This window comes from Balaenoptera borealis (assembly GCF_965194805.1).
Source record: "Balaenoptera borealis genome assembly, chromosome: 14".
In the NCBI taxonomy this organism is placed as follows: domain Eukaryota; kingdom Metazoa; phylum Chordata; class Mammalia; order Artiodactyla; family Balaenopteridae; genus Balaenoptera; species Balaenoptera borealis.
Genome location: NC_138875.1, coordinates 23,935,568 through 23,955,155, shown reverse-complemented (window position 1 = coordinate 23,955,155; position 19,588 = coordinate 23,935,568). Strand labels below are relative to the sequence as shown.

Sequence of the window (19,588 nt, the reverse complement as noted above, 5' to 3'; positions counted from 1 at the left end):
AATAGGTGTGTGACCTCGGAGAGATCACTTACTCTCTCTGGGCCTCAGTTTCTAGAACTACACAGAGCTATTGTGAGGATCAGATAAAGCAATGGATGTGAAGGCATCCTGCAAACTTCATAAGGTACAGCATTTTCTTATTATTCAGGAGCCAGATGGCATTAAGCCAGTGTTTTCACAGCTTCCCCCCACTACTATCCCCCCTTCTGGTTCCATTAAAATCAACTCAAAAGTTCCCAAGGGATGATTTCACTTCTTGATTGTCCAGAAACTTGACTTTATCTTTTCTTCTACTGGCTGATCTGGGGTGGTTTACCAGAATGTAAACTTGCCCACAAATTGTAAACAAGTTCAAGTAGATCAACTCCAGGGGACAAGGTGGGGAGCGGAGAGGGCGAGGGATTGGGTTGAACTTGCTGCAGACACGAGGATATGAAGTCTCAGGAGGTTTATGCCATCCTTGCAACACTTCCTTCTGCTACTAGACATGGATGATGATACGTAGAGCCTCTGTGTAGGAACAGGACTAATTACAGTGCTCTAGGAAGTGTTTCTCAAAGTGGACTCCTTTGAAATACTCAGTGACAAAGGGCTTGCTCCCTGGTCACATCCCTTTGGGAAGCTTCTGAATCTCCATACTACCTTATCCTCTTACAAATGACCAGTGAGCATTTATCTTTTTAAAGCTCTGAGAAGTCCCACAGTTAAGAAACCTACACCTTTAACTTGGTATTTCCCAAACGTACTTCGCTAGGAAACCCCAGCCCATGCTTCAGCCCAGGAGGGCTGCAGGGGTGGTGAAGCATCTGCGGAGGCACTGGGGACCAGCTGCGTGTACAGGATTTAACACCAGCCCAGCTAATTTGGGATTAGGCTTGTCTGGGAATTCCAGACCTTAGGATCCTACAGCTGGAGGCATCACGTGCTCGCTGAGACCCAGAGACGGAACTGACCTTTACGTCAAGTGTGTGGGCTGCGTCTGGGGGCAGGGAGGCTCCTGGGGTGGAGGGAGTGCTCTCGGGTGGCCTTGGCCTGCCGCGGCTTGAAGCAGGATTTAGCTTCCCAGCCAGAGTTTGAAGTCAGGCCGCGGCAGTGAGAGCGCTGAATCCTAGCCACTAGACCACCAGGGACCAGTGGCCATTGACAAGGCCCTGTGTAGTTCAGCTGTGTAGAAATGAACTTCCACATAGAGGTGGAAAGTAGTGAAACAAGTACAGTGTTTATTAGGAGGAAAAAGAGTACGTGTGGATAGACACACGGGCAGGCTCGGAGAGAGAGAGAGTGGCGCCCTCATGGTAGTTTGAATCACGTTTATGGGGCGTTTCTTCCGGATTTCCTTTGGCCAGTCATCTTGCTTTGCATGGTTCTAAGTCCGTATTTGGTTTGTCTCAGGGTCCTCCCATGTGTGCGTGCATCTCTTAGCCAAGATGGATTCTAGTGAAGAGGTTTATGGGTGTGTTGACATCACCTAATATGGGGTGGCGCCCCCTCTCTTTTTGACCTTCAAGGAGCCTTTCTGCACGTGTGTAGTCGGGAAAGTCTCCTTGACTTCGAGAATGTGGAATATGTGGTCTTTTATCTCTTACGTGGGCAGGGCTCAGCTTCTCTTCCCTCCTGCTATTTTGGAGTATCTGTCCACAGGGGACAAACTCCAGCTGCTGAGCCTGAGGCCCATCTATCTCCTGCCTCAGGAGGTTTTGGACTCCTGCAGTAGACAGTCCGTCTGGGACAGAGACAGGGGCTGAAGGGTGAGGGGGGCCAGGTGCAAGGGTCTGGTGGCAATGGTAGCTTGGTGGCAGGTCTGGCCGCGTGTTTAAATCCTGCCTCCACTACCAGTGAGCTCTGTGAGTTTGGGCAAGTCCCTTCCACTCTCTGTGTCTCTTGTTCTTTATCTGAAAGGGGGGATGATGATAATAATAGTTCCTGCCCCACTGGGTGCTGGGAGCTCTGAGGGCCTGCCGAGCAAGGCTTCAATAAATGCCAGCTATTCTTTGTATGCAAATCCTTTTTTACTTTCTCTCCCACCTTTAAAGCAGCCTCCTCCTCGGGTGCCTCACTGGGATACCGGCATTGGTCCATTTGGGGCAGCTGAGGGAGATGCCACTTTAGAAACCAGGATACGAAGTGGTCGGGAAGCAAGTGCCAGGCGAGGGCTAATTCCCCCTCTTCTCAGACTCCCGCTGTCCCTTGTGAGGCCTCAAGCTTCAGGTCTAGCTCAGGTCATCTGTGTTGCTGCCTAAGAAAGTGTTTTGTTGTTGAAAGAGCTTCTCACAGGCTTTCTGAGATGCAGGTGCAGGAGACGGAGCAGGCTTCCCGGGACAGGCCGGCGGGCTCTCAGCCCAGGCCAAACAGCCTTCCTCCAACGCCCCGCCACTCGCATCATGGGGGACCTTTCACTGTCCTGTTGACCGGTGGCGCATGGACAAGGACACCAGAAGAGAGGTGACAGGCTCTGCTCTTGTGGCTTCTGGCAGCTGGGACAGCCCTGAGCTGGGGTAGGAGGATCTGAAGGGGCCCAAAGGCTCTGTTAACTAAAACGTTGTCATCTAAGTGCCCAGAATTCTACTGTTAGAAAGAATCTTTGGATTAAGGCCATTGGGCCTTCAAACAGGTCCTCAATGTGCATACATGCACCGGGGCAGACAGCAGGTGCAGCAAAATATCACTACAGCTTCTGGGGCTGGACCAATAGGACACCGGTGGATAAATGCTGAGAACACTGCACAAGAATCAGAGATGGTGGAGGCCTAAGAGGACAAGGCCGGGTGGAACAGCCCCGGTGGCAGGCAGGGGGCACCCAGAGGCCAGGGAAGGGGCTAGGAGGCCAGCTTTCCAGTTCCCGCTGTGCCATTATCTTGAGGGTGAAAAACTGACCCTGTGGGTCAAAGATGGGAGCCCCTCCTGGGTAAAGCGAGGCAGCAGTTCAGACCATCCCTAAGGTTAGGCCTCGGGGGGACTCACTTGGTTAACTCTCAGGTTTTCTGGTTCTCTGCGGCCAGAAGCACTCGGACAATGAAGCACCAGGGGGCCCGGAGGGGACGAGGGTGGGAGTGTGAAGAGGGAGGTGCCACTGGCCCCCGCGCCACTGCCACTGGGAGGTGACGGAGGCGGTCACGGTCCGAGGGAAGCGCAAGGCCAGGCAGAGCCCCGGCAGGCAGGGCGCGGGGAGGCGCCGGGGAAGCCCTGGCTGCGGCCCAGCGTCGCCTCCGCCCTGCCCACCCTGCTCCGGGCTCCCTCGGGCGCCCCTCCCGTGGCGGTGGAGGCCGGGCTCAGGTTTCCCGGGGTGAGCGGTGGCCCGAGGCCCGCCGGCCAATCTCCGCTCGGCTCTCCTCGCGCGCGCCTCGGGTCCTCTCCTTGCCCCGCCCGGCTCGGCCTGCTTCCCTCTCTCCCCTCCCTGCGCCCTCCCCAGGCCTTCCATCTGCACCTCCTTTTCTGCGCATCTCCTTTTCTCCGCATCTCTCTTCCTCCCCCATCTCCAGCGAGGAAACCTAAGACCCCCGTGTTTCCTGTCGTGGTTTTGTCCTCGGGGAGGGCAGATTTCCCACGTCCGTGTCCCTCCCGAGCTCTCCCTTCCGCCCCCCAAGGGATGGCCTGGCGATACAGGCAACCGCTCTCTCCTGACTGGGGGCCAAGCAGCCTGGTGGGGCTGGGGGCTGCTGCTGAGCGGCTCTTAACACAGCTGTTCAGGACACCCCCAGGTGACGGGAAGGTGACGCACCCTGAGTTCGCCACCACAAAGAGAAACCCACGTAAGCCGAGGTTCTCCTGGGCTTGACAGAAATCGGGCTGACTTCTGGGAAGACCAGGATCAGGCTTGTGTGGAACTAGACAGACCCTGCTGAAGTTCTTATACCAAATCTGGAGTCCGGATGTTTTGGGAGAGAGGTGTGCAGGGTTGGAACTTGTCTTGGGAGGTTTTAGAAGTGGGGTCCCTGTAGATTCCTTTTAGGAACGTCTGGGGCTATATTTTAGCTTATTTTGCTCAGCTATAAAAGGCATTCTGGGAGGTCAGCAGATCAGCTTTGAGAATTTACAAAACAGCAAGAGAAAGAGATAAAATACCACCCTACGAGGGGCGTGACCTCTGGAATGGCATCCAGTGCTGGAGAGACCACCCTGCCTACAGCCCGCAAGCCAGGGCAACTGCTTTCTGCCAGCTCAGCTGTTGATGGGAGCCATGATCTTGGGCGAACGATTTCCCTCTCTGGGTCTCAGCGTTCCAGGTAGAGGAGGGGTTAGGCCTTCCAGGCTTCCAATGATGGAATTTCCTGTGGACAGCAAAGGACGCCCCTCCTGGCCAGTCACAGCCTCTGCATCTGTGCGCTCTGTTTATTTTTTCTTCCTTTAGGATGAACTTAACTCATAGGAATGTTGCTGATAATTGCCCCCTTTCTCCCGGTTTTTATTGTTTCTTGAAGATGCTCATTAAGTATGTGGGGAATGAGGCCTGGCAGATGTTCAGGACTCGGAGGGTTGGATTCAGTGTTGGAGAAAGAGCCCTGGATGGGGCACAGAGCTGGCTCCTCAAGGGTTCTGGGCACCCGCTGTGGGCCCTGGGCCTTCCATCACCTGGCCTGTGTGTGCACGAGCTTCTGCCGCCTTCCCTGGTTCTCTCCAGGGCAGGCACCTGAGCCATGGGAGATTCCCCTGGCCTGGAGCAGGGAGGGGGTGCTGCTGGGACCTGCACCCCGTCTGCAGGTGGGGCAGCCTGGAAGCAGTGTGGGGAGGCTCAGAATGAGCCCTTGCCTGGAGCGAGGGTGCGGTGCAGGGCTCGGCTGAGAAGCCTGCAGCTGCAGTGTTGGGCACAGCATCCCCAAGCAGGAGATAAAGATTTAATGACCGCGGGCATCAGGCGCCACTCTAACCCTCTGAGGCCCATCTCAGAGCCCATCTGCTCTATGCAAACCTCTCTTCAAGCAAAAGAGGAAGAGGAAGAGGAAGAAGAAGGAGAAAGGCAACCCTTCCTTAGTTCTCAGCGTGACCGAAACTCTTCTCTGACTCCCATAGTCCAGACCAGATAGCGTATAATTCTCTACCGTCTTGCATTTAATCATTTCAGGGCGTTTTTCATGGGTTCCCAGATAGGATATGATCACTCCAGGGACCTTCATGTCCTCTACCTGTATCAGAAGCAAAGGAGCCCCTTTCAGAAGAACTGGGGGGTACGCCTGCGGGTTTGATGGTTCCACACGTGCACTCCCCACCGCCGCGCACCCCACTCCTCAGCCCCGGGCCCGGGCAGCAGACTTGCGTGTCCTGCCCACACGTCACCCTCCTCTACCTGTTCAGTTGTTCTCAGTACTCATATTTTCCTTGTACCATTTGCTTTTTCTCTCCTCTGCCGGTCTCTGGATGGAAATTAAACACACAGAGGAATTCCCTTTGTTGCATCTCTTCAGGGAGAAAACTACTGTCTCTGCTTCCTGCCTGCATTGCTGTCCACCGCTTGTCGTAAGGACACCTATAGCCCTGGAAGACCCCAGGGGCTGCCGACGGTCAGACATAGTCAGAGACACTCAAGCAATTTTAGTCTTCGGTACATTTTATTGCTTTCTGATGCTTCATAAAATTAGAGCCATCCCAGTTCGCTGATTCTCTGATGCTCATGCTGTTGGCGTCTCTGAAGCTGGGATGCATCTCACTTAAATTGAAGGCAGGCTCTTCCAGAGAGGGCTGCAGTCACTTCTGCTGGGCACCTGAGTACCACTTTAGAGTCTTGGCTTCGGGGTGGTTTTTTGGACCGCACGGGAAGTGTGAATTCAGACCGCAAGCCTGTGTGAGGAGGAGCCTGCAGTTCAAATTTTCAGAGACTTCCTTCCCTTCCCTCCACTCAGTACTGGCGTGAACATGAAGTCTCCTTGCTGTTCCCACCGTGAGGCGGGCTCATCACTTGGTCCTGGTACACCGAGCCCTCTGCTGTCTCTAAGAGACTCTCCGTGTGGGTTTATTTTCTTCCTCAGGGATATGTGAAATAATGTTCATCTTACAGTTCCTGATGACTTTGATTTGAAAAAATATGGCATGTGGTTTCTCTATTAATCAGAATCCCCCATCCTCTGGCCATTCCGGGGAGCAGGACAGCTGCTCTGTTAGTAAATTCCAGCATGGCTGTGGTCACTGAGAATTCTTCTGTGGACAAGCACGCGGGTCTGCAGATTTCAAGGGGCAGCCCCCGGCAGCCCAGGTGTTCTGAGTCTCCCCAGCACGTGTGGGCTGGGCGGTTAGGACCGAGCCCCACCAGACAAGACACACAGGCACTTGCCAGAGCTAGGCTGGGGGTGAGAGTCTGGAATCCCTGCAAGCCCAGCCCCACCCAGAGGTGGCTCAGGATGAGGTGAACAGGACGGGTGGGAAGGGAACTCGTGTATTGGTTGCGTTCTTTCAGGGAGCGGGCAACAGAGACTCGTAGCTCAGCTCAGGTGATGGGGTTTGACCAGGGTGGTGAGAAAGCCCTGGGAGCGACCTCATAGCCATGTGGTCATCGGCCCAGTGGTGACCCTCCTGCTTTCACTTCTCCTTTTTGGCTTCTACTACCATAACCTGCCTCCAGGAATGACTCACAACCCAGCTCCTCAGAGCAAGAAGCTGACTGCCGGGTCAGTTAGTCACTATAAATGCAAAGCATCCCAACTGGGCAGGGTTCCCACCCCCTGCCACCCTGAGGGCCACTGGCTAGCCTACAAATGCCTGCTTTATCTTTGGCACCAATTTCTGGCCAATCAGCTGTGGCCTGGGTCACATGATACATAGCATGGAACCTCCTGGAACCACTTTTTCTCAGGAAGGGGCAGTATTACTGCTCAGGCAATGTGTTCACCCTAAGGTGTAAGTACAAGACCCTGGCAGTTTTGCATGTCATCCTTCCTTGGAGCTCTGAAGTTCAGCCAGGGATGTGGAGTTCAGCACGCTGACTTTTAAAAAATTTACCTTTTACTTTAAAAAAAATTGAGATGTAATTGATATATAACATTATATTAGTTTCAGGTGTACAACATGATTCAATATTTGTATATACTGCGAACACGCTATCGTTGTTCCACTCTCCTTTTCTTAGATTTCTTAAGGCCCCTCAGTTGTGACCCGACACTTCTATAAATTCCATGGTTCCCACTTCCAAGGGCATCTTCATCGTCTTGAAAAATGGCACAGTGGCTCTGTCATGAGTCCACCGTATCAGGCCCATGATCCGTCCAGAAACAATCCTATTCAAATGAGGGATACTGACATATGTGCCATGGAGAGGCCTGGTTAGCCACGGGTGTTAACCCACAGTCTCCTCAAATATACTTCAGATACCCTTGGTTTACTTTAATAACCTATTCTGATTCTATCAGATATACACTTTCCTATATATTTCTTGAACATATCTCTTTTAAAATATGGCATTTAAAAAAGAATACAAAAAACAGAAACATGTTCTAAACATTTGTAAAATAAGAGAAAAACAGAAAAATCACCCACCTCACCACTTATAGACAACCACTGATGGTATTTTTTTAAATACATACAACAAATACAGTAAAGTACACAAGCCATTAAGTATAGAGCTCAGTGAATCTTTACATATGTGCACATCTGTGTTACCACCACCCTGATAAGAATGTGGACGTTCCCAGCAGCCTAGTACGCACCCTCATGGCCCTCTCAGGAGACACTCCTTCCAAAGCTAACCACATTCTGACCTCTGTCATCATGGATTAGTTTTGCCCATTTTTTGGACATCATATACATAGAATCATATAGTATGTAGTTTGATGTCTTTTTTCAAGAACATGATAGCTGTGAGATTCATCCATATGCCTATAGTAGATTGTTTTCACTGCTGCATAGTACTCCATGTATGTATTTCATAATCCCACTATCTTAATATGAATACCATTAGCATTTTAATGACATTAGTTATCCTTCCTCTGCATGTGCATTTTTGAACAGTTTTAAAGCAGTGTACTACAGCTTACAGTGTTTTTTGTCTCTTTATGCTTAACATTTCTGGTCTTAAGAGCATTTCTATTTTATTTTATTATTTTTTAAATTTTATTTATTTATTTTTGGCTGCATTGGGTCTTCATTGCTGTGCGAGGGCTTTCTCTAGTTGTGGTGAGCGGAGGCTACTCTTCGTTGTGGTGTGTGGGCTTCTCATTGTGGTGGCTTCTCTTGTTGTGGGCTCTAAGCACGTGGGCTTCAGTAGTTGTGGCATGCAGGCTCAGTAGTTGTGTCTCGCAGGCTCTAGAGCACAGGCTCAGTAGTTGTGGCGCACGGGCTTAGTTCCTGTGCGGCATGTGGGATCTTCCCGGTCCAGGGCTCGAACCCGTGTCCCCTGCATTGGCAGGTGGATTCTTAACCACTGCGCCACCAGGAATGCCCAAGAATATTTCTATTTCAACCCTGTACTGTGTCTTGACGAAAAGTTGCTGGAGTTGCTTTGCACCCATGTAAAGACTTCCTCCTATTTGTTGTAAAACAGCCATTTAGAAAGCTCAAAGGGGCTAAACACCACGGTATCCTTCATAACTTGGTCTGTCCTCACTCAGCCATTGTCTTTCCACTTGGAGGTCTCGTTTCCTCTGCAGGCTGATGGGCCCAGGCCCACATCTGGGAGCTCACGTTCATATGGACACATAGAAGCCTGCGGAACAGAGTTCCTCCCACTTGGCAGACTGCCTCTTCTCAGGGCTGGGCAAATCCACACAGACTTAGGCTCTGAGCTGCCTATGAGGACCAGAAAGCAGGTTGGTAATGACCGATGCAGTTGGTCCAGGGCAAGGCTGGGATGCTGCTTAATTGCTGGAAGCTGCTGGTTCTCCCTGAAGATGCAGGCTTAGAGCCCCGGAGGATGGTATGACTGTGGTCCCAGCTCCCACATCCCCTTCTTTCCCAGCACCAGGCACATGGCAGACCAGGCATGAATCTAAAGGCTGGCTGGGCTCTGAGTCCTATTTCATCTGCTGTGGGCCTCAGCTCCAGGGGACTTGGCTTCTCTTTGCAACCTAGAAATGCAGTGTGAGGAACCACTCGTGTGTGTGTGTATGTGTGTGTGTGTGCGTGTGTATGTGTGTGTGTGTGTGTGTGCGCACGTGTGCGTGTGTGTATGTGTGCGTGTGTGTGTGTGTGTGTGTGTGTGTGTGTGAATAGTCAGCATAGCTTGCTCTTTGCTCTTAGTATCAGCATGTTCCCTCATCACGTAGTTTCTGATTTTATCTTGTCTTGTGTTTCTAAAAGGCTCCGGAGGAACTGCATGTTCAAACACAAGTCTGCCTTTTACTTCTCCGCCAGAACCCCTTGTTCTACAACAGCTTCAGGCCTCTTGGATGTGTCTGCATGTTGAGTGTGCCAAGACGGGACCAGAGCGTGGCTTTGGAGGACCCCATCTCATTACTTCCCTTTGCTCTCACTTGCTGGCACGTGGCAGAACCGTGGGGAGAGTGGATGCTGCCGAGCACAGGTAGAAGGGGCCTCGTCTTCCTCTGGCCGTGTTCCTGAGAAGCATTACATCCATCTTGTTTCCTTACTGAGGCTCTCAGAGCAGAGGCGCTGGGGTGTATGTGGAGTCTAAGACAGCGTGCCCATCCCTGGGGAAGTAAGGCCAGGGCACAGGACACAGAGCTCCCCACTTGTCTTTGCTCTGTGTGTCCGAGCTGCACCCCACAGCCCTCAGACCTCACTGGTTATGGCCCCAGTCAGTTTATGTCCACAAAAGTGTGGAGGGGAGACTACAAGCAGCTCCCGGCAGCCCTTGCTCTGTCAGCCGAGAAAGGCTGGGGGCAGCTGGGGACTCTCGAATAAATACAGGGTCCAGAGGGAAAAAGAGGAGCCCCTGGGTTCCAAGTGTCCATGACGGCGAAGCACAGGGAGTACGAATGTTGCCCCACCTTCTCTCTGCTCCAGACTGTGTCCCGGCCTCTCTCCCCGTGCCCTCACCTGGTAGGGCCCAGCGCTCACCACCTCAGTGGGGCCTGTGGTCTGTTACCAGCAGCTCAGAGACCGTGTAACACTGGGCTCCCTAGGCTCTGGGCCTCTGCATCTGCCATGTTTCCACTGAGGAGAAATAAAGGGCGGTGTCCTTGGCCAGAGGGACCTGGGGCATTGGCTAGCAGGTGGGACAGATTTTTGGTCCCCCAGCTGCTGCCCTAGGTTTCTTTACTGCTGGCTCCTTCTCTCCTTTCAATTCCCAGGAAGTGAGAAAGACCAAGAGTTCGGCCAACTCTGCTGAGAGAAGCATCTTGGAGACGCTGCTGAGAAAGGGACCGAGGCAGCACAGGCCTGTGGCACCACCTAGGGGAAGAAGTGCCCCTGGGCTCGCCGCTGGTGCAAGTGGACTCCTCACTGCAAATCAACCCAGTTTATGAAAATGCAGGATTCACTTGAAGAATAAAAAGTGAGATGGAGAGAAAGGAAAAGGAGAGTCATTGTTCACTTCATAAAAATTATTTCAATTATTTCTCAATTACAAAGACATTCCTTTTAGGTTAGGGTACCTTTAAAAATGTATGTTCCCATCCTTCATTTTAAGTTATTCAATTTAGTAAGGAATTTACATTTTTTTTCCCTGAAGGTTTAAGAGATGGCACTTATTACATAAAATTATAAAACTTGTAAAAGAACTGGATCACTCTCCAAAAGGGCAGTATAGATATACCTGGTTTTATAGATTATTCTTATTCTCATTTAAATTTTTAAGTCATAAAAACGAAAACCTCAGAGTGTTAACAGAAGGAAAATTTTCTTGTTTGAATCTATCTAGGATGGAGGTCACTAGTTCTTTTTTTTAACTTTTTAAATTGAGGTATAGTTGACGAACAATATTATATGTTTCAGGTGTACAACATAGTGATTCACTTTTTAAAGGTTAGTCTCCATTTATAGTTATTATAAACTATTGGATATATTCACTGTGTTGTACAATATATCCTTGTAGCTTACTTATTTTATACATAGTAGTTTGTACCTATTAATCCCCGACCCCATTTGCCCCTCCCCCCTTCCCCCTCCCTACTGGCAACCACTAGTTTTGTTCTCTGTATCCGTGAGTCTGTTTCTTTTTTGTTATATTCACTAGTTTGTTGTATTTTTTAGATTCCACATATAAGTGATATCATATAGTATTTGTCTTTCTGTCTGACTCATTTCACTTAGCATAATGCCTTCCAAGTCCATCCATGTTGTTGCAAATGGCAAAGTTTCATTCTTTTTCTGAGTAATATTCCATTGTATATATATATACCACTTCTTTATCCATTCATCTGTTGATGGACACTTAGGTTGCTTCCATATCTTGGCAGTTGTAAATAATGCTGCTATGAACATTGGGGTACATGTATCTTTTCAAATTAGTGTTTTTGGTTTTTATGGATAGATACCCAAGTGTGGAATTGCTGAGTCATATGGTAGTTCTTTTTTTTTTTTTTTTTTAATTTATTTATTTTTGGCTGCGTTGGGTCTTCATTGCTGCATGCAAGCTTTCTCTAGTTGTGGTGAGCAGGTGCTACTCTTCGTTGTGGTGCGCGGGCTTCTCATTGTGGTGGCTTACCTTGTTGCGGAGCACGGGCTCTAGGTGTGCGGTCTTCAGTAGTTGTGGCACACAGGCTTAGTTGCTCCACGGCTCGTGGGATCTTCCCAGACCAGGGCTCGAACCTGTGTCTCCTGCATTGGCAGGCGGATTCTTAACCACTGCGCCACCAGGGACGTCCTGACAGTTCTATCTTTAGTTTTTTGAGAACTGTTTTCCATAGTGGCTGCATCAATTTACATTCCCACCAACAGTGTAGGAGGGCTCCCTTTTCTCCACATACTCGCCAACATTTGTTAGTTGTGTTCTTTTTGATAATAGCCATTCTGACAAGTGTGAGGCGATATCTCATTGTGGTTTTAATTTGTACTTCTCTGATGATTAACAACGTTGAGCATCTTTTCATGTGCCTGTTGGCCATCTGTATGTCTTCTTTGGAAAAATGCCTATTCAGGTCTTCTGCCCATTTTTAAATTGGGTTATTTTTTTGATGTTGAGTCATATGAGCTATTTATATATTTTGGATATTAACCCCTTATTGGTCATATCATTTGGAAATAGTTTCTTCCATTCTATAGGCTGTCTTTTCGTTTTGCCTATGGTGAGGCCCCTAGTTCTTGATCATATCCCATTTATATGTCAATGCTTTCTGATCTAGCTCCATCCTAAAGCCAGATGAATGTTCAGCATCTCTGCTTGGATGTCTGAACTGAACTCCTGAACCTCCCCCCAGACTTGCTCCACATGCAGCCTTCCTGCATCTCAGTGGCTGAGATGAAAAGCCCAGGAGTCATCCTTGACTCCTTTTTCTACCAAGCAGCAGCCAATCCATGAGGAAATAAAGCTCTATCTTCAGAACATAACCAGACTCTGACAACTTCTCACCACTCTATTGCTGACTGTAGATCCGAGATGCCTGGATTACTGCAATAGCATCCTATCCCAACTTCGTCCCTTTACAGTTCACTTTAATAGAACAGACTGAAGTGTCCTTCAAATGTGTCAGATGAAGTCTCTCTTCTACTCAGAAGGCTGCAGTGGCTCCCATTTACTCAGAATAAAAGCCGAAGTCCCTGCAATGGCATCGAAGGCCCTACATGGCACACACCCAGGGTGCTTCTCTGACTTCAACCACTCTCCTCTCGCTCACTCTGCTCCCACCATGCTGGCCTCCTTGCACAGCAGGCGAGCTTCTCTCTCAGGGCCATGCACTGGCTGTTTCTCCTACTCTTCTCGGGTACCTGTCACCTCCTTCAAGTATTTGCTCATCTCCCAAGCACTCGACAAGTCTACCCTGACTTAATAATCTTCAAATCCAACAGTCACACTCAAACAGTATTTGTTCAGCTCTCTTGAACTGAACAAATACTGTTTGTTTATTCTTGGCCAGAATAATTCCAATTTATACTTGTTGCTGCCGGGTAATTATTAACAGTGTCCCCTTTCACTTCTCGAAAATGACCTGGCTTGGATGGTAAGTTCTATGGTCATCCTAGGGGCAACCTCATGCATTTGGGTTTCTCTCCCAACTCTTCTCTACCACATGTAGTTGGTTAGGTTCAAAGTAAACTGCCCAAGGTCACTCTAGTGTTTCTATTGATCCTTAGTGCCAGGCAGCAAGCACCATTAGAATCTCCCCGTTTTCCACCCCTTCTCTCTTGAAAACACACGGGCACACAGGTGTGTATGACCAGGCACACAGCCACTTCCATGATCATCTGTGGAGATAGAAGAGGTAAATTGTATGTGAGCAGCTACTTGCTGCTTGCTCTACTTCTCTGTGACTCTGAGAAAACTCTCTCATGCTTCAGTTTCTTCAATCATCACCCATCCATTTCTCCATCCCCACAACATTACTGTGCGCCTATTTTGTGCCAGGCACTGTGCTGGGCACATGAAGTCCTTGCCCTCTTGGAATTTACAATTTAACAAGGGAGACAGACGATAAACAATCTAATAAGGGAATACAAGCTCAGAAGAGTTCCATAACGGTCTGGGGAGAGGAACTTAGGGGGAACAGAGAACACCTGCCTAAAGAGAGAGCATCTGAGACTTGATGGACGAGTAGGGAAGGTCCTGTCCTGGGAAGGCAGAGGAAACAGCATTGCAGACAGAGGGGAGATCTGGCACAGTCCTAAAGGATGAGCAAGCATGGCATGTGAGGAGCCCAAAGAAAGACAACATATGTGAAGCACGGGGAGCCAGAGGAACAGTCTGAGCTCAGGTTAGAGGGAAGTGGAGGCCAGACCTCCTCAGGGGTTGGGGGTCACCATGAGCAGGCCATGGTGGGAAACGGGTCTGGATTTTATTCCAAGCGTGATATAAACCTGTTTCAGGGCTTTAGATGAGGGTGACCTAATATAATTTGTGTTTTTAAAAGATGCCCCTGGCAGCTTTCTAGAGAATGATTGAAGAGGGGCAAGAATGGAGGTGGGCTCTTGTAATCCAGGCAAGTGATTCTGGTAGCTTGGAGCAAAGTGGTGGAGGTGGAGAAAAGAAGTGGGTGGATTTGAGATACATTCCGAAAGAATTGATAAAACTTGCTGATGGGCTGGATATGAGGGGTGAGGGAGAGGGTGGAATCAAGGAAACTCCCAGATTTCTGACCTGAAGTACTGGAATTGAGGAAGCAAGGACTTGAAGGAGGAGAGGGTTTCGTGAGAGAAATGTCTAGAGGGCAGTTAGGTACAGGAGTCTGGAGCTAGAGGAGAGACCAGTGTTGGGATGTAAACGTGATGAGTCCTGTGACTTGGGATGGCATCACCAGGGAGAGCACACACACACCCAATCCTGAAAAACTCACGGGCAGAGGTTTAGTAGAGGAACAGCTGCAAAAACAGACCAAAGGGACGGTTACCTGTGTCATGTTTTGGAGAGGTCAAAGAAGATGAGGACAGAAAAGTTTCACTAGATTTGGCAATGTGAAGGTGGTTGGTGACATTTGCAAGATCAGTGAAGTGGTGGAGGCAAAGCCAGGTTAGCGTGGTTTGAAGAATGAGTCAACTATTCATGAATTTCTTAGCAACATTAGGAATAGAAGGAAACTTCCTGACTTTGATAAAGTGCATCTATCTGCCACCTATTGTAAGGATCACACTGAATGGTGAACTAATATGAACATTTCTAGGTTTGGCTTTTTTTCCCTCCTAACATTGCATTAGAGGTCCCAGCCTAATGCAAAAGGGCGATAAAAATAAATGAGATATTGTCTACATGATTAGAACTAAAACAAGGGTTTGGGCAAGCTGCCTAGATACATAATACCCCAAAGCTATTCATTAGCAATACCCAAGTAGAAAATAAAATAGAAAAAAAAAATCTCATAAAATAAATCCTACATAAGACTTTTATGGGGAAAAGCGATAAACCTTTACCAAAACTGTGCTGGGAGATTCCCTAGGAGGGGGCTCTTTTCGGCTATTTGCTCAGTGACAATCTCTGTTGACGTGACCAAGGGAGCGGGTATCTGATACAGAATGAGGAAAAAGTCATCGGCATTTTGGTCATGGAACTGTGAGGTCCTTGGCCAACTGGATGCTAAAGTTTCCGAGAATTAAGGCATGATCTAATGATTTTTTAAAAGGTGACAGAGGCAGTGATAATACAGTCACTGGAGGAAAGACCCGAGCATGAAGCCGGTAGACAGAAATAAAGAGAGCAGCAGGATGGTATTAATCAACACGAACCTCAAAATAGCACAGGGCTCTGCAAAAGGGAGGGGATGACGGCTCTGGAGGCAGCGTGGGAGGGCAGCAAGGCCGCTGACCCACACCCAGACCTGAGACTGTGGGGCAAGAGAGAGACGAGGCTTATCCTTGAGGTATACTGAAGACATCCTGTGTTTATGAGGAGCTTATGCTTTGAAGAATTAGTAACAGTCATATTTGTATTACTACATTCATCTCACCTTCCCAGCCTCTCCCCCGATCCTCAACATTGGTCTATATATACAATCTCAGCAGGAGAATTTAGAAAGCTGAATACTCTCATATTAAGATGTGTGTGTGTGTGTGTGTGTATACATGTACCCATGTATGTATATGAACAAACAGAACAGGGAGGTAACATGAGAAGGGGATGGTTGGATTTAGGGTTAAAGGAGGATTTTTTAACAGTAGCACTCCTGACATTTTGGGGCCTGATAATCCTTTGCTAGAGGGGCTGTCCTGTGTGTTGTAGGATGTTTAGCAGCAGCCCTGGGCTCTACCCACCAGGTGCCAGTCGCACGCCCTCCCCAGTCATGACCAACGCACCTCCAGATATTGCCAAATGTCCCCCAGGGAGAGGTGTGCAGAACAGGACATAATTTAGGTAAACTGGGAAAGTTAAAGGAGGGGGATGAAATCCAGGCAAAACTTTGTTCTCGTCAGTCTGTGGCTCCTCTAAATTTTAGCATAAACCCATTGGTTTATAATAGCTACTTTGTACTTACTCAGTTTCCCCATTTTAGTCGGCTAGTGTAATAAACATTAATGACAACATTCCTTTCTGACTGCTGGGAAGTGCTGGTGGTGGGGGAGAAGGGGTGACACAGGCCTTCTTCTGAGACTTGACTTGTAGCCTTTCTCAACTCCACATTTTCCATTTACAGATATGGTCCTTAAAATGAACATAAATCTTCCTTAAGGAAGCTATGCTCCGATTCAAATGTATTTGAGGAGTTATAATACATAATCAGCACTGTCTTTATTCAATGGAAAAATCAATCTAATATGATATCATTTATTAATATCAAGACTAAATTCAGTAATTTTGCTCCTTGGGCATTTATCTCAGAATGAATTATGAACGTCACTCAACACACAAATTGAACTGGGTTTCAAAATATTTTTTAAAAATACAAGACAGCTCAACAACAACAAAAAATAAACAATTCAATTTAAAAAATGGGAAAAGGACTTAGATATTTCTCCAAAAAAGATATATGAATGGCCAAAAAGCATAGGAAAAGATGCTCAACATCACTAATAATTAGGAAAAGCAATTCAAAACCACAGTGAGATATCACCTCGTACTAATTTTTTTTTGAATTTTATTTTATTATTTTATACAGGTTCTTATTAGTTATCTGTTTTATACATATTAGTGTATATACGTCCATCCCAGTCTCCCAATTCATCCCACCACCACCCCTCCCCCGCCACTTTCCCCCATTGGTGTCCATATGTTTGTTCTCTACATCTGTCTATTTCTGACCTGCAAACCGGTTCATCTGTACCATTTTTCTAGGTTCCACATATATGAGTTAGTATGCGATATTTGTTTTTCTCTTTCTGACTTACTTCACTCGTATGACAGTCTCTAGATCCATCCACGTCTCTACAAATGACCCAATTTCATTCCTTTTTATGGCTGAGTAATATTACATTGTATGTATGTACCACATCTTCTTTATCCATTCATCTGTCGATGGGCATTTAGGTTGCTTCCATGACCTGGCTATTGTAAATAGTGCTGCAATGAATATTGTGGTGCATGTGTCTTTTTGAATTATGGTTTTTTCTGAGTATATGCCCAGTAATGGGATTGCTGGGTCATACAGTAATTCTATTTTTAGTTTAAGGAAACTCCATACTGTTCTCCATAGTGGCTGTATCAATTTACATTCCCACCAACAGTGCAAGAGGGTTCCCTTTTCTCCACACGCTCTCCAGCATTTGTTTGTAGATTTTCTGAGGATGCCCATTCTAACTGGTGTGAGGTGATACCTCATTGTAGTTTTGATTTGCATTTCTCTAATAATTAGTGATGTTGAGCAGCTTTTCATGTGCTTCTTGGCCATCTATCTGTATGTCTTCTTTGGAGAAATGTCTATTTAGGTCTTCTGCCCATTTTTTGATTGTGTTGTTTTGTTTTGTTTTTTGATATTGAGCTGCATGAGCTGCTTGTATATTTAGGAGATTAATCCTTTCTCAGTTGCTTCGTTTGCAAATATTTCCTCCCATTCTGAGGGTTGTCTCTTTGTCTTGTTTATGGTTTCCTTTGCTCTATAAAAGCTTTTAGTTTCATTAGGTCCCATCTGTTTACTTTTGTTTTTATTTTCATTACTCTAGGAGGTTGGTCAAAAAAGATCTTGCTGTGATTTATGTCAGAGTGTTCTTCCTATGTTTTCCTCTAAGAGTTTTATAGTGTCCAGTCTTACATTTAGGTCTTCAATCCATTTTGAATTTATTTTTGGGTATGGTGTTAGGGAGTGTTCTAATTTCATTCTTTTACATGTAGCTGTCCAGTTTTCCCAGCACCACTTATTGAAGAGACTGTCTTTTCTCCATTGTATATCCTTTCCTCCTTTGTCATAGATTAGTTGACCATAGGTGTGTGGGTTTATCTCTGAGCTTTCTATCCTGTTCCGTTGATCTATATTTCTGTTTTTGTGCCAGTACCATATTGTCTTGATTACTGTAGCTTTGTAGTATAGTCTGAAGTCAGGGAGTCTGATTCCTCCAGCTCTGTTTTTTTCCCTCAAGATTGCTTTGGCTATTCGGGGTCTTTTGTGTCTCCATACAAATTTTAAGATTTTTTGTTCTAGTTCTGTAAAAAATGCCAATGGTAATTTGATAGGGATTGCACTGAATCTGTGAAATGCTTTGGGTAGTATAGTCATTTTCACAATATTGATTCTTCCAATACAAGAACATGGTATATCTCTCCATCTGTTTGTATCATCTTTAATTTCTTTCATCAGTGTCTTATAGTTTTCTGCATACAGATCTTTTGTCTCCCTAGGTTTATTCCTAGGTACTTTATTCTTTTTGTTGCAGTGGTAAATGGGAGTGTTTCCTTAATTTCTCTTTCAGAGTTTTCATCTTTTGTGTATAGGAATACAAGAAATTTCTGTGCATTAATTTTGTATCCTGCAACTTTACCAAATTCATTGATTAGCTCTAGTAGTTTTCTGGTGACATCTTTAGGATTCTCTATGTATAGTATCATGTCATCTGCAAACAGTGACAGTTTCACTTCTTTTCCAATTTGTATTCATTTTCTTTCTTTTTCTTCTCTGCCATGGCTAGGACTTCCAAAACTATGTTGAATAACAGTGGTGAGAGTGGAGATCCTTGTCTTGTTCCTGATCTTAGAGGAAATGCTTTCAGTTTTTCACCATTGAGAATGATGTTTGCTGTGGGTTTGTCATATACGGCCTTTATTATGTTGAGGTAGGTTCCCTCTATGCCCACTTTCTGGAGAGTTTTTTATCATAAATGGGTGTTGAATTTTGTCAAAAGCTTTTTCTGCATCTATTGAGATGATAATATGGTTGTTCTCCTTCAATTTGTTAATATGGTGCATCACATTGATTGATTTGCATATATTGAAGAATACTTGCATCCCTGGGATAAATACCACTTGATCATGGTGTATGATCCTTTTAATGTTTTGTTGGATTCTGTTTGCTGGTATTTTGTTGAGGATTTTTGCATCTATGTTCATCAGTGATATTGGTCTGTAATTTTCTTTTTTTGTAGTATCTTTGTCTGGTTTTGGTATCAGGGTGATGGTGGCCTCGTAGAATGAGTTTGGGAGGGTTCCTTCCTCTGCATTTTTTTGGAAGAGTTTGAGAAGGATGGGTGTTAGCTCTTCTCTAAATGTTTGATAGAATTCACCTGTGAAGCCATCTGGTCCTGGACTTTTGTTTGTTGGAAGATTTTTTTTTTTTTTTAAACATCTTTATTGAAGTATAATTGCCTTACAATGGTGTGTTAGCTTCTGCTTTATAACAAAGTGAATCAGTTATACACATACAATATGTTCCCATATCTCTTCCCTCTTGCATCTCCCTCCCTCCCACCCTCCCCATCCCACCCCTCTAGGTGGTCACAAAGCACCGAGCTGATCTCCCTGTGCTATGTGGCTGCTTCCCACTAGCTATCTATTTTACATTTGGTAGTGTATATATGTCCATGACACTCTCTTACGCTGTCACATCTCACCCCACACCCTCCCCATATCCTCAAGTCCATTCTCTAGTAGGTCTGTGTCTTTATTCCCGTCTTGCCACTAGGTTCTTCATGGCTTTTTTTTTTTTTTTCCTTAGATTCCGTATATATGTGTTAGCATATTGTATTTTTCTTTTTCTGACTT

General features: G+C 46.6%; 1 protein-coding gene across 1 annotated transcript; it reads left to right on the top strand.

The window, feature by feature from the left end:
• The first annotated feature begins 4,304 nt into the window (after positions 1-4,304).
• On the top strand, positions 4,305-11,255 carry LOC309611247 (uncharacterized protein). The gene is made up of 3 exons (XM_082355448.1): positions 4,305-8,836; positions 9,220-9,442; positions 10,173-11,255. The coding sequence occupies exons 1-3, from the start codon at positions 8,744-8,746 to the stop codon at positions 10,208-10,210; spliced, it is 354 nt and encodes a 117-aa protein (XP_082211574.1). The 5' UTR covers positions 4,305-8,743; the 3' UTR covers positions 10,211-11,255.
• Positions 11,256-19,588: the final 8,333 nt, after the last annotated feature.